General features: G+C 40.2%; 1 protein-coding gene across 1 annotated transcript; it reads left to right on the top strand.

Moving 5' to 3' along the window:
* The first annotated feature begins 2,289 nt into the window (after nucleotides 1–2,289).
* Nucleotides 2,290–12,469, top strand: LOC137601650 (protein-glutamine gamma-glutamyltransferase 2-like). Its single transcript, XM_068323965.1, has 12 exons — nucleotides 2,290–2,386; nucleotides 2,665–2,850; nucleotides 2,983–3,216; nucleotides 3,389–3,507; nucleotides 3,706–3,834; nucleotides 4,839–5,007; nucleotides 5,227–5,359; nucleotides 5,439–5,495; nucleotides 6,005–6,066; nucleotides 7,285–7,445; nucleotides 7,608–7,744; nucleotides 12,150–12,469. Exons 1-12 carry the CDS (start codon nucleotides 2,377–2,379, stop codon nucleotides 12,295–12,297), a joined length of 1,545 nt encoding a protein of 514 aa, XP_068180066.1. The 5' UTR covers nucleotides 2,290–2,376; the 3' UTR covers nucleotides 12,298–12,469.
* The last annotated feature ends 1,090 nt before the right edge of the window (nucleotides 12,470–13,559 follow it).

Below are 13,559 nucleotides of genomic sequence, written 5' to 3'. Positions count from 1 at the left end.
TGTGTGTGTGTGTGTGTGTGTGTGTGTGTGTGTGTGTGTGTGTGTGTGTGTGTGTGTGTGTGTGTGTGTGTGTGTGTGTGTGCGTGTGTGTGCGTGTGTGTGCGTGTGTGTATCATATGTCAGTCATTCAGATGTAGAAAAGAGAAGTCACGACCACATAGCTGATGGATGATCGTTGGTCATACTTTACTGATGTATTAAAACAATCTCAGATTATGAATCCTGGCTTTTTGAAGCAAACAAATCCTTTTCATCCCCAATGATGTTCTCTGTTGACAAAGAACAAAACATCGGCTGCTCTATATTTTCAGACATTAAAAAACTCTTCGGAAATAAAGATAATGTTCTTAAAAAAAACACCTGAACTCAACAGACTGAATGTTAACTGTCTCTTCTGGACTTACCACACTGTTAATGAAACTTTGACTATACATTGCCCAGCAACTGCCAGGTGATTTTTCCATTTAAAGTATGAAATGATACACATGCAAGTGTGGCATACTGTTAAATGTGCTTTCGGGATCATCTGCACTTTATAAATTGTAATATTATTGACATGCAGGGATTGAGGAAAAAGATTGTAAATTCATTTTTTTCATTGAAATCAATGGTGTGTGGTGCAAACACACAGGACCATCATCTGTCACTGAGAAGACCAGGTCAGTGGATGGAAGTCAAGTTCTTTATGCTCATTTTCATTTCTGATTAAGCATGGTGTTTCCTGTAACTGTATGGAATTTTTCTGACAGTGACTGAACTGTGTTGTTATGGTTACAAGATCATATAGGAAACTTAACAGAGTTCAGGGTACTGAGCTGTTGAGCTGCCCTGTTGACATAAACCAGGTTGAGCTTGAAACTCAAACTCAAACTTAATTACATGGGTAAAATTCTTTAAATGGTGGTGATCGATATATTGTAAAGGTATTTGATCTTCTCCAAACTTACTTTATATTTATTTATTTTTAATACACATTGTCTGGTTCAATTTGATTCAATGGTCATCTGTTTAATAATTTTACAGAAGGAACAGACCACTATGTTCATTTTAATATGAGAATTTTTATAATTCAGAATCTACTTGCATAAAGTACTAATAAATAATAGATATTATAATAAACAAGTAATACATAAAGTACTGCATGCTAAAAAAAACAGTACATAAGAAAAATTATGACAGGAAAAACCACTGACTATTGATGACGGTTCACTAATGGTTCCTTTCTGCTCAATGTTTCATGAAAATGACAATCATATTAAAGTATTTTCTGATTTTTTAAATTATTTTTAATGTTTTTTTTTTGTTTTGTTTTTTAACAAGTTATGGTGTGAAATATACAATATTCAACAGGATGTTGTTGAACTGAGGTCATGTCATCCTCTGATTGTTTTATTTTAATGCCACTAATTTTTCATGACACTGCTCATCCATGGTCTTCTTTATATTACATTTTTATTGCTTACTTGATTTTTTCCCTGTTTTTCCTGTTTTCATTCTGTTAAATATTGTCTTTTCAACTGTGAGGTCAGTATTTTCTTTCTTCGTGTTAGTTTTTTCAGAACGTTTGATTGTATAAGTATTTATTAGTCATACTTTTTTGGATGGGACCACACAAATTGCAGTAAATTGAGGAAATGTCTCCAGACTGCGCTGAGGCTTCACTTCCTTCCACAGTTTCTGTGCACACCGAACAGCAAATCTGTTTTTCAGTTCTGAACAGTGTGTGAAGTTGTAGTTTCACAGCCCATTTACATCTTCCTCCAGTAACTCAGAACACGACAACAATCCTGATATGAAAATCACGAATTTCTTTCATGATTTTCAAGAGAGAAAAAAAACTACATGTTGCATAAAATTGCTACTGCACAATGTGTAGTTTCCTGTGTTGCATTATAAACTGTCAAGAGTCATATATCAATTTTTGATTCATTTTGAATTGTAATAGTTGTCAATGTTGCATTATGCATTGATAAACACAATGTTGCAGCTGAAAATAAATAAATCTATGATTAAGTTTAATGTTGCTTTCTTTAAGTGTTTATTGTGTGATTCATAAAATGAAACAAAGTATGTAAACATTGTGCAACATTCCTACAAATTTGCAGAAAAAGCACCTTTTTTTGTCACACGATGACAGTATTTCTAGTAATCTTTCACAATATCTTCTGGTGAAAATAATGAGCGATCTCTTGCTCCTCTTGACTAAAAACGGAATGAGTGATGACACAAATAGACAGAGGGTGGCGTCAAGATCTGGTTTCGCATTCCTACAAGTACACCCAGTGGCACGGCAGGACCATCAAACGTTACCAAGAGGCTGCAGCTGAAGTTTCTTTTTTCACACACAAGTCAAGGGACAGGAAACTCACTGCTGAGATGAGTCAAGGTAAGGAAAAGAACAAGTACTCTCACAGTGAACACGGTTGGGTGTGATCAGTGGGGTATTACATTATTTATAAATGAAGATGTGACATCTATGTAGTATCTGAGAGTGTGAAATTTGATGAACAAGAAGACATCTGATCTACAAACGGAGACATTGCATCTTTTTTTAATCGGTTTACAGAGACAATGTTTAAATAATTTTATTAGGTTGAGTCAGTATTAATTTATAGTTGTGTGATGGAGTTTTTATTGAAGATCAGCTTCTTTCTCCACACACAGTATTAGATATTGATCACTGCGATCTGGACATTAAGAGCAACAGCAGCAGCCACCACACGGACCTGTTTGGAGAGAAGCGTTTGATTGTTAGACGGGGACAGCCCTTCAACATCATTATCCACCTGAAAGCTGACAACAGGAACTTTCACCCAGACGAGAAAAGCTTCACACTGACTGTTGAAACTGGTACGCCTCTTGTTTCACAATGATCCACTGCATCTATGCATGAAAACTTGCATATTTGGGCTGAGTTTATTCTCTTCGTATGAGGGCATCAACTGTGTCTGTCCTAACATTCCGTCATCTCTGTCTCTGAAGGACCCTTACCTAGAAAAGAATCAGACACTAAGGCCACTTTTGGTCTTTCTGAGTCCACAGCAGAGACTGAGTGGAGTGCATCTGCCACCAGTGATCCTTCTGGAAACACAGTGTCTGTATCAATCAGCTCCTCACCCAATGCACCCATAGGGTTGTATTCTCTGTCTCTGGACCAAGTGGGCCAGACGACCGTTCTGGGAGAGTTCTTCCTTCTTTTTAATGCTTGGTGCCCCAGTGAGTACACAGCTTGTTTTCTGTGATCATGATCATTGTGTTCATCCTCTTTGCATAACTACATGTAAGATATAAACTCCTACATAAAAAAACGTGTAAATATTTAAAACACGGTAGATTATGATATCAAGCTGGTATTATGTGTTGGTGCTTTGTCGATGCTGATTTACAGGAGATGCTGTTTACATGTCCAGTAAGAAAAAGAGACACGAGTATGTTTTAGAACAGCATGGACAGATCTTCAGAGGAACACACAAACGAATCAAAGGGACGCCCTGGAACTTTGCACAGGTACACTGAAGTTCAGTAAAACGCTATCTTTGAGTACATCTGCATTGAGAATTAACATTACACTATTTTAATATCCAGTTACATTTAATCACTTCCTTCCTTTACATTTGTTCAAGCAATCTGAATCTTGAAAGAGAAGTAGATCAGACACAAATCCTTAGTGCTCCAAGAATCATCACCTCTCTGCTTTGTTTGTAGTTTGATCCACGTATACTGGATATCTGTCTGATGATCCTGGATGCCAACCCGAAATTTGTATCTGATGCTGACAAGGACTGCTCTGCCAGGAGAAATCCTATCTACGTGAGCAGGGTGCTGAGTGCAATGGTAGGTCTGTATGAAAGGCTTTGGAAAGAGTTGAGAAGCAGTGGATTTCATTTAACCGCCCAGTGACTACCCGATATCCTAGCCCCGCACGCAGAGATTACCATGGTGCAAATGAAAAGCCTCTTTCTGCTCCTTTATATTCCATTGCTCCACTTGGGGACCCCTCGTGCTTTTGAGGCCTTCCCTTCTCCCTGGGCAACTTTTGTGATGAAAAAATTCATTTAAGAGAGAATTTAGAACCATTTGTGAAGTCCTCATTTCAAGCAACCAGCAAAGATTGGTCTAATAAATTATAGTGTTGGTGTGTTTTTCTGCTGAAGCTATGTAACCTATTAAGAATGCATGCATGCAAAGCCAACATTACAAACATCTTGTCCTGGCAATTCATGCTCTATCCCCCAATGCATTACAATCCATGTCTGGAAAATCAGGTGCTATGTTTTATAAACTAATTTAAGAATCTAATTTGCACTTTGAATATGACCTTTTCTGGGCATGTTGCTCTTTTTAAGGACCCATGTGGAGCAGTTCATTTTCTATCAGTGTCCATTCTCTCTGAATCAATCAACCAAATATATTTTGGACATATAGTCAAGAGCAGTGCAGAAAAAAACGTATGCTTCATTGCACTACACATGTCAGAGTTTGCTGTTTGTATTCAGTATGTGGCATAGCTAGACCTCCGAGATGTGTGGTGAAAATGTGATGGGAATAATCAGGAACTCTTCAGAAATCTTTGGTTATTTGGGGGAACCGTGTCGGAGGAAAGATTTGTTTCAAATAAGCCAAAATTGTCATAAAAATAATGAACATTAATTAAACTTATTCCATGAAAGTTGCTTGCAGACAGCAAGATTTCAGAGAATCCGAAAAAAAACCTTGTACATAATGGTTTAAAATCGATTCACCAATGAACGATGAAACGTGGTAAAACACCTTTAAACCCTCCTCTGTTCCTCTTCCTCTTTGTATTGTCTGCTATCCTCTCTCCTGTGTGTCCACAGATCAACAGTAATGATGACAGGGGTGTGCTGGTGGGAGAATGGGAGGAATATTCCGGTGGGGTCCATCCGGGAATGTGGATCGGCAGCGCAGACATTTTGCAGCAGTGGGCAGAAAATGGGCCTGTCCGCTACGGACAGTGTTGGGTCTTTGCTGCTGTTGCCTGCACAGGTTGGAGTACAGTATGGAACACATACGGAGCCCCACTTCACTTCTGAACCTTTTATCAAAATCCCAACTTTAGAATCTAATCTCATGTCTTTCTGACCATCAAACCCATGTGACACCTCTAAGTGATGTGTGGTCAGTGTTGATGACAGACACTAACCACAGCATGAGCCCTAGTGGCAGCAGGTGTGATGAAGTATGGCTCTCCTGTCCCTCCTCCAGTGTCCCGAGCCCTGGGCATCCCGTGTCGAGTGGTTACTAACTTCGGATCAGCACACGACAGTGATGCCAACCTCAAAATAGAAAACCTGTATAATGAAGATGGTGACAGAATTTCTGAGGGGGATTCAGTATGGTGAGTGTGTCAATAGCGGTTACAAGTTCACATTTTTCCATTCTTTCTCTTGTTGTTTTCTATTATTCCACTATCAAAGTGTCGACCATACTATATTACTGAGTGAAGCCACGGGGGAACTTTGTTTATTTGTCAGGTTAGCTCTCATCCTAGTACAATGACTTTATGTCACAGAGTGTTTAATTATCTCAAGACAACCATACTTGATGTCCTTTGAACAGTTAAGAAGGAAGTTTGATTTGTCCTACAGATACTTCTGTTATCTGCAGCTCGGGTCCTATCTTAACTACTTTGGGTCCTGCGATGTCTTTACCTGTGTGAAGTGACATAAATGCTTCTTCATGAGGGAAGTGTAACTGGGTTCATTTTATCTATCTATTGATGGATGGAGTTTCAAAACCAAGTTTGTATAAAACCAGAGAGTAATGGGAGTCAGACTTGAATCTTTTAATTGATGCAGAGCTCTGGCAGACTTCTTTTTTTTATTTTAATTTAAATTTCATATACTTCAACTAGCAGGATCCCATGGAAATTCCATGATAAAACAATAATATCAGACTTTGTTTTCTTTTTTTTCTTCGCTGTCACAAGAAAACAAACCGCTGTGTCTGACAAAGCTGTAACGGCTCCATGTGTGTGGGACAGACGAATGCGAAGGCCGCTTTGGCGTTACGGTCTGGCGAAGCCGGACTGTGAGTTCGGTCCTGGTGAATAAAGCATCGGGAGTTCCCCACACAACAACATGAGGTCCATCACAATCAAAGGATATAAACCGCTATGTTTGACTAAGACAGAAGGAATCACATGAACAATATGGCGTATTGTTAACGTATCCAGTTAACATAATTTTAGAGTGTCATAACTGTTCCAACAATTTTCATGGTTTTGAGCAGAAAGTCCAAACAGGAGGAACGACAAAGAAAACGGCAACGATTTCTGAGTGAAACTGGCTGGGTAGCATGAATAGTCTGTCCAGCTATGGTTTCCGTTTGGAATGGGATAATCGATGTAGTATACAAAATGCTCCTCAGGCATCTGACAAAAATGGTCTTTAAGTAACTACATACAGTTCTGTTCATGTAGTCAGGTAACAGAACTATCACTTCTCTAAAAATTTCTTTTCCACTTGCTCTTTTGACAGGTGTCTTTTCCTTTCACATTAGCTCCTTTCGCAATCTTACGATTAGTTTGTTTTATTTCTCCAGTTAGCCTGCTAACATTCATCTACGGCTTCACAATGTCCGCCCAACGCAATCCATGATTTGCCAACACAAAGTCATTACGTCACCACGATGATTTTTGACTACGCTGGGTGCGCTTGGTTTATAATACCAATACATTTGTTTTCATATGTTTGGTATGAAGTCTGATATTATGAAAACCACACTTTTTCAGGTCTCTACATATACATAGTGGTCTTCCCTAACCCAACCAGATCCTAGAATCTGGAAAACAAATGCTTCCTGCATCAATAGCTATATTATGTTACGTCACGGTTTCAATTTGTGACGTAACAAATCGAACGATTGAACGTTTTTGTATCTGGTCATGTAACAGGCTTAACAGCTTTTAGCACAGCTTCTCTGGTATTATGGAAAATCTTGTGGGATTTCACTTCCCATTTGATCCACAAATGTATTTATTAGGGAACTTGACAGTCATCAATACACCATTGAGGAATTCTCAAAAGAAAATTTTTGAGGTAGCTCTGTGCATTTCCAGGAAGTATATAGCAACCACATGGAAGTCTCAGGTTGTTGTATGTTGATGGTTTAAAAATTAAAATTAAATTTAATTAATTAATCAATTAATTAATTTAAATTAAAAAAGACAACTATACTTTCTGTTGTTAGCAAATTTATTCAGTCTTTCAGGCACCATTGTAGAGGAAGATATTGTCACTTAATCCTCATGTGTGGTTTCAGAAAGGCGTATTTCCATGAGGCTGGAATATGACCGTTATGGATCAGCGATCACCTCTGACAGACTGATCCACCTCTCGGCCATCACCATTGACAAGCAGACCATAGATTACCAAAAGGCTGAGAAGACTGTTGTTCTGGATGAGCCAGATATAGAGATCAAGGTATGGATAGTGAACAGAGTGATTCAGTGTTTCAGAAAGTCAAGCTCAGATATAGGGGTGGTGTAATGATGAAAACCTTAATTTAATTGTACAGGTTTACTATTAGATGAACTTACATCACACTACATAGTAACTGATCACGCCTGTTTCATCATCCTGCAGCTGGTGGGAGAGGCCACAGTGAACCAGTCTGTGACGGTGGATCTGACCTTGTTGAACCCTTTACCAGAGGCGCTGCAGGACTGCAGCTTCACCATAGAGGGTGCTGGTCTCACCGACGGCAAACCCATTACAGTCAAGTACGTCCACTGCATCACTAATGTATCCACAAGAGAACACAAGCCAGAGTCTTATTGTGCCGGTCCCAAGCCCGGATAAATACAGAGGGTTGAGTCAGGAAGGGCATCCGGCGTAAAACTTGCCAAATCAAACATGCAAATCAAACCTATGACTTCCATACCGGATCGGTCGAGGCCTGGGTTAACAACGACCGCCATCGATGCTGTTGACCTACAGGGTGCCAGTGGAAATTGGACTACTGTTGGTCGAAGAAGGAGAGGAGGAAAGTGTGTTCGTAGGAAGAGAGAGAAGAGGAGCGCCAAGAGTATAGGACTGAGAGTAGGGACGTTGAATGTTGGAACTATGACAGGAAAAGGTAGAGAGTTGGTTGACATGATGCAGAGAAGGAAGGTAGACATACTGTGTGTCCAGGAGACCAGGTGGAAAGGTAGCAAGGCTAGAAGTTTAGGAGCAGGGATCAAGTTGTTCTATCATGGTGTCGATAGGAAGAGAAATGGAGAAGGAGTTATCTTGGAGGAGTTTGTTAGGAATGTCCTGGAGGTAAAAAGAGTGTCAGATAGAGTGATGAGTCTGAAGCTAGAAATAGAAGGTGTGATGTTCAATGTTGTTATTGGGTATGCTCCACAGGTAGGATGTGAGCTGGAGGAGAAGGAGAAATTCTCGTTGGACTTTGATGAAGTGATGCAGAACATAACTAGAAGTGAGAGAGTTGTCATTGGTGCAAACTTCAATGGACATGTTGGTGCAGGAAACAGAGGTGATGAGGAGGTGATGGGCAGGTTTGGTATCCAGGAGAGGAACGCGGAAGGACAGATGGTAGTTGACTTTGCAAAAAGGATGGAAATGGCTGTAGTGATACTTTCTTCCAGAAAAAGCAGGAACATAGGGTGACCTATAACCGTGGAGGTAGGAGCACACAGGTAGACTACATCTTGTGTAGATGGTGTAATCTGAAGGAGATCAGTGACTGCAAAGTAGTGGTACATGAGAGTGTAGCCAAACAGCATAGGATGGTGGTGTGTAGGATGACTCTGGTGGTGAGGAAGATGAAGAGGGCAAAGGCAGAGCAGAGGACGAAATGGTGGAAGCTGAAAAGCGAAGAGTGTTGCATGACTTTTAGGCAGGAGTTAAGACAGGCTCTGGGTGGTCAGGAGGTGCTTCCAGATGACTGGACAACTACAGCTAATGTGATCAGGGAGACAGGTAAGAGAGTACTTAGTGTGTCATCTGGAAGGAAAGTAGATAAGGAGACTCGGTGGTGGAATGAGGAGGTACAGGAGTGTATACAGAGAAAGAGGTTAGCTAAGAAGAAGTGGGACACTGAGAGAAGACTGAGAAGCGTAAGGTGAAAGTAGAGGTGGCAAAGGCCAAACAAGGGGCTTATGATGACTTGTATGCTAGGTTGGCCAGTAAGGAGGGAGAGACTGATCTATACCGGTTGGCAAGACAGAGAGACAGAGATGGGAAGGACGTGCAGCAGGTTAGGGTGATTAAGGATAGGGATGGAAGTCTATTGACAGGGGCCAGTAGTGTACTGGGAAGATGGAAAGAGTACTTTGAAGAGTTAATGAACGAGGAAAATGAGAGAGAACAAAGACTAGAAGAGGTGGCTGTTGTGAACCAGGAAGTAGCAAAGATTAGTCAGGATGACGTGAGGAGGGCATTGAAGAGGATGAAGAGTAGAAAGGCCGTCGGTCCTGATGATATACCTGTGGAGGCATGGAAGTGTCTAGGAGAGGTGGCAGTAGAGTTTCTGACTGGGTTGTTCAACAGGATCTTAGATAGCGAGAAAATGCCTGAGGAATGGAGAAGTGTGCTGGTGCCCATTTTTTAGAACAAGGGAGATGTGCAGAGTTGTGGCAACTACAGAGGAATAAAGCTGATGAGCCATACAATGAAGTTATGGGAAAGAGTAATTGAAGCTAGACTAAGGGCAGAAGTGAGCATTTGTGAGCAGCAGTATGGTTTCATGCCAAAAAAGAGTACTAGTGTACTAGAGAGTAGAAATTGTTTCTTCTTCAAAAGTAGCAATCCATTTCCGTGCTCCTTCATGGATACAGGGAAGTCTTTGTATTGATCCTTCCAGGTCCATTGTAGTCCAGGGAACATATTGCAAATTTGGTCCTTTGGCCAGCCAAAAAACAGTACTACATGCCAGAAAAGAGATGCAGTATTTGCTTTGAGGATGTTGATAGAGAAGTACAGAGAAGGCCAGAGGGAGCTGCATTGTGTTTTTGTAGATCTGGAGAAAGCTTATGACAGGGTGCCCAGAGAGGAACTGTGGTATTGTATGAGGAAGTCTGGAGTGGCAGAGAAGTATGTTAGAGCGGTACAGGACATGTATGAGGACTGTAAGACAGTGGTGAGGTGTGCTGTAGGTGTGACAGAGGAGTTCAAAGTGGAGGTGGGACTGCATCAGGGATCAGCTCTGAGCCCCATCTTGTTCAAGATGGTGATGGACAGGCTGACAGACGAGGTTAGACAGGAAACTCCATGGACTATGATGTTTGCAGATGACATTGCAATCTGCAGTGAGAGCAGGGAACAGGTGGAGGAGAAGCTTCTCCTCCAAGCTTCTTCTGTTTCTCTTAAGGACAGGAGACAGTGTGTAAAATACAAGGTATTTATTTGCCAATTCAAATCATATAAAATATCATCAGTAGGTTGAGTATGAGTCCGATAGCATCATCGATGAGATTGACAGACAGACAGGTTCAACAAACAGACAATTTCAACAAATACTTATCAAATCATGATGAAAGCTCTGGAGACGATGAATGGTCCATTTGAGGTGTTGTTGTTGCAGAATATTCTGGGTACAGGAAAACTTCAAGTACAAACTAGGAAATGGATCACATATCTTTATATACTCTAAAGGCGTAACTATGGGAGGTGCTAATCAGTTGTTTAACTTTGGCCCCTCTGCTCTCCACTAATCTTTCCCCCAGTTTCAGTAGGCAAGAAGACCTCAAGAAGTTAGCAGAGACATCAAGTCGACAGTTTCACATGGCTGATGACATAACCTAATCAGTCAGGCGGACATTTAGTGCAGACAAAATTATTAAAAGATACTGACATTTACGCAAACACTTCTAAAAACAGATTAGATTCTTGCAGAATCTTTCATGACCTCGAGACTTCCTGGGGCCGTTTCTCCCAAGTGCTGAAAGATTTGACACACACACACACTCTAGATTTTTGGGTCAATGAAATGATATTATTTTATTATATGATATTTTTTGTTGTTTTATTTGTATTATTTTATTGTATTAAAAACTTTCCACCACAGGACCCAAGTGGAAGAGTGAGGTTACAGGGAGAAGAGGTCAAGAACGTGGAGGATTTTAAACTTAGGGTCCACGGTCCAGAGCAATGGAGAGTGTGGAAAAGAGATGAAGAAGCGTGTACAGGCAGAATGGTATGGGTGGAGAAAAGTGTCTTGTGTGATTTGTGATAGAAGAGTTTCAGCTAAAATGAAAGGAAAGGTGAAAAAACTGTGGTGAGACCAGCGATGTTGTTTGGTCTAGAGACAGTGTCACTGAGGAAAAGACAGGAGGTAGCAGAGATGAAGATGCTGAGGTTCTCTCTGGGAGTGACCAGGAAGGATAGGATCAGGAATGAGTACAACAGAGGGACAGCACATGTTAGAGGTTTTGGAGATAAAGTCAGAGAGGCCAGACTGAGATGGTTTGGACATGTCCAGAGGAGAGATAGTGAATATATTGGTAGAAGGATGCTGAGTTTTGAACTGCCAGGCAGGAGGCCAAGAGGAAGACCTAAGAGGAGGTTTATGGATGTAGTGAAAGAGGACATGAAGGTAGTTGGTGTGAGAGAAGAGGATGCAGAAGACAGGGTTAGATGGAGGCAACTGATTCGCCGTGGTGACCCCTGAAGGGAAAAGCCGAAAGGAAAAGAAGAAGACGTCCACTGCATCATTCCTGCTGTCAACTATTTCTTTTTAACAATTCAAATTTTTTCTGTATTTTATTATTCATGGTTTTATTTAAGTCATCCAATCACCACTGCAGATTGTTTTCTATTGCTATGGAGAATGATCCATCAGTATCTACAGTATGACACATCAATGCACCCACAAAGGCAGCAACTGTAATTCTGACAGAATGATTCCTTTTTACGTCATTTAAAATCTTGTTAATTACACCTCTGAGTATAAGATGAATCCATACCATACCAGTAACTACATGCACAGTGTGCTGTACAGGTCAAACATTTTGACACACTTTCCCATGGTGAGTCCAAAATATAATCTGTAAATGTTTTCATTCATGCAATGGATGCCAATGCTTCAAAAGGCATCACACATAAGCAGACACAAGTCAACTTTGATGTGACTGATTACTGATAACAAGTCACGTTTCTGGTAACTCTGTATGAATCTTACAGGCTTGGAGCTGTGGACGCCAAACAGGAAGCCAAGGCCAGCATCGAGTTCAGGCCCACGAGCGTTTGCTCCAGCGTGTTGTTGGTGAACTTTGACAGCAACAAACTGAAGAACATCAAGAGCTTCATAAACATCACTGTTAATCAATGAGCAGAGCGGTTTTACGATTTGTTTTACTGCACTTTTGTTAATTCAGATATCAAACTAGAATGCAATACACTATTGTCATAGGTTTTTTTTTCTTGATTTAACTTATCTGATAAAATACTGTAACCATTACCAGAACCTGTGTTTGTAGATCACATTAATATTAGCTTAAGTGCCACAAAAAAAATAAAATACTCTTAAAAAATGATTTTTTCTTGAATGGTGAACGTTGTGAGGTGCTTTCATTTGGTTTGGTCTAGAAATGTGTCAAACCTGCGAATCAAATAATCATCTGGTTCAGAGATCAAAATGTTTTGTAATGAAAAAAAACTTATTCATTACAAGGTTTTTGGGGAAACAGTTATTAGCTTTGAATATTATTTTAGTGCACTGGAATATTTGTCTCACACAATTCTAGAAGAGTTACAGACTTGATGGCCATGATAAGGACCTGAGTTTCTAGGTAATAGTCGGACTACTGCTAATGATGACCACACTTAAGGGCACAGGTTAGTCTGATTGCAGCAAAGTCAAGTAAAGACTCTCCTTAAACTTAAGATAAACCATATAAAACCTTCTGATACAACAATTAGTAAGCTGTGCACACAGTTGAAGCAGTAATTAACTTCATTTTTTTTCTTGATATTGGAGATGGTAAGGTATTGATCATATTGACAGCGCTGCTCCACTGTCAAGCAAACTGAAGGGTTTCATTCAGGCAGTGTGATCTGCCTGTTAAATGTTAAACGGCGTGTTTGTGGTATTGTTTTAGTATGGTACATACAAAAGGACTATTATCTTATAATATGTGTATTTATAATATATAAATGTTCGTACATCGCATCAATAAACGGCGACTTTGATGCTACGTACATTAGTGCTGTATTTAACTTGATGCGCCGCTTTACGTTCTCTGCTGATATATACTGCCATCTACTGGTAGCGCATATGTATGCAGACAATTGTCACTGGTGTGGGAACTTATCTACCTTCACTATTAATTTTCAATTTATTTTTCATACTTTATTTACCTGTGTGCGGGTGAGTCTCAGGTGTGTCTCAGGAGACTCCCTACTTGTGTGTGTTGGTTCTTCAGTGTGTTTGAATGTTTATGTGAACGGCAGTCCTTCCACATTCCACCGCTGTAAATATTGTTTCTTCCCGTGTTCCACAAATGCTGTCCATCTTTGCACTTATAATTCATGTATGTAGTGTGAGTCCATTTACGAGTGTACATACTCTATTTACATATGAACACTGTCCAT

Source organism: Antennarius striatus, chromosome 2 (assembly GCF_040054535.1).
Source record: "Antennarius striatus isolate MH-2024 chromosome 2, ASM4005453v1, whole genome shotgun sequence".
NCBI lineage: Eukaryota > Metazoa > Chordata > Actinopteri > Lophiiformes > Antennariidae > Antennarius > Antennarius striatus.
This window is presented reverse-complemented; position numbering and strand designations above follow the sequence as displayed.

Coding starts and splice junctions, on each gene's coding strand:
- LOC137601650 (XM_068323965.1), top strand. Junction 5,360..5,438: donor TCTGAGGGGGATTCAGTATG/GTGAGTGTGTCA, acceptor CCACTATCAAAG/TGTCGACCATACTATATTAC. Junction 5,496..6,004: donor GAACTTTGTTTATTTGTCAG/GTTAGCTCTCAT, acceptor TGTGTGGGACAG/ACGAATGCGAAGGCCGCTTT.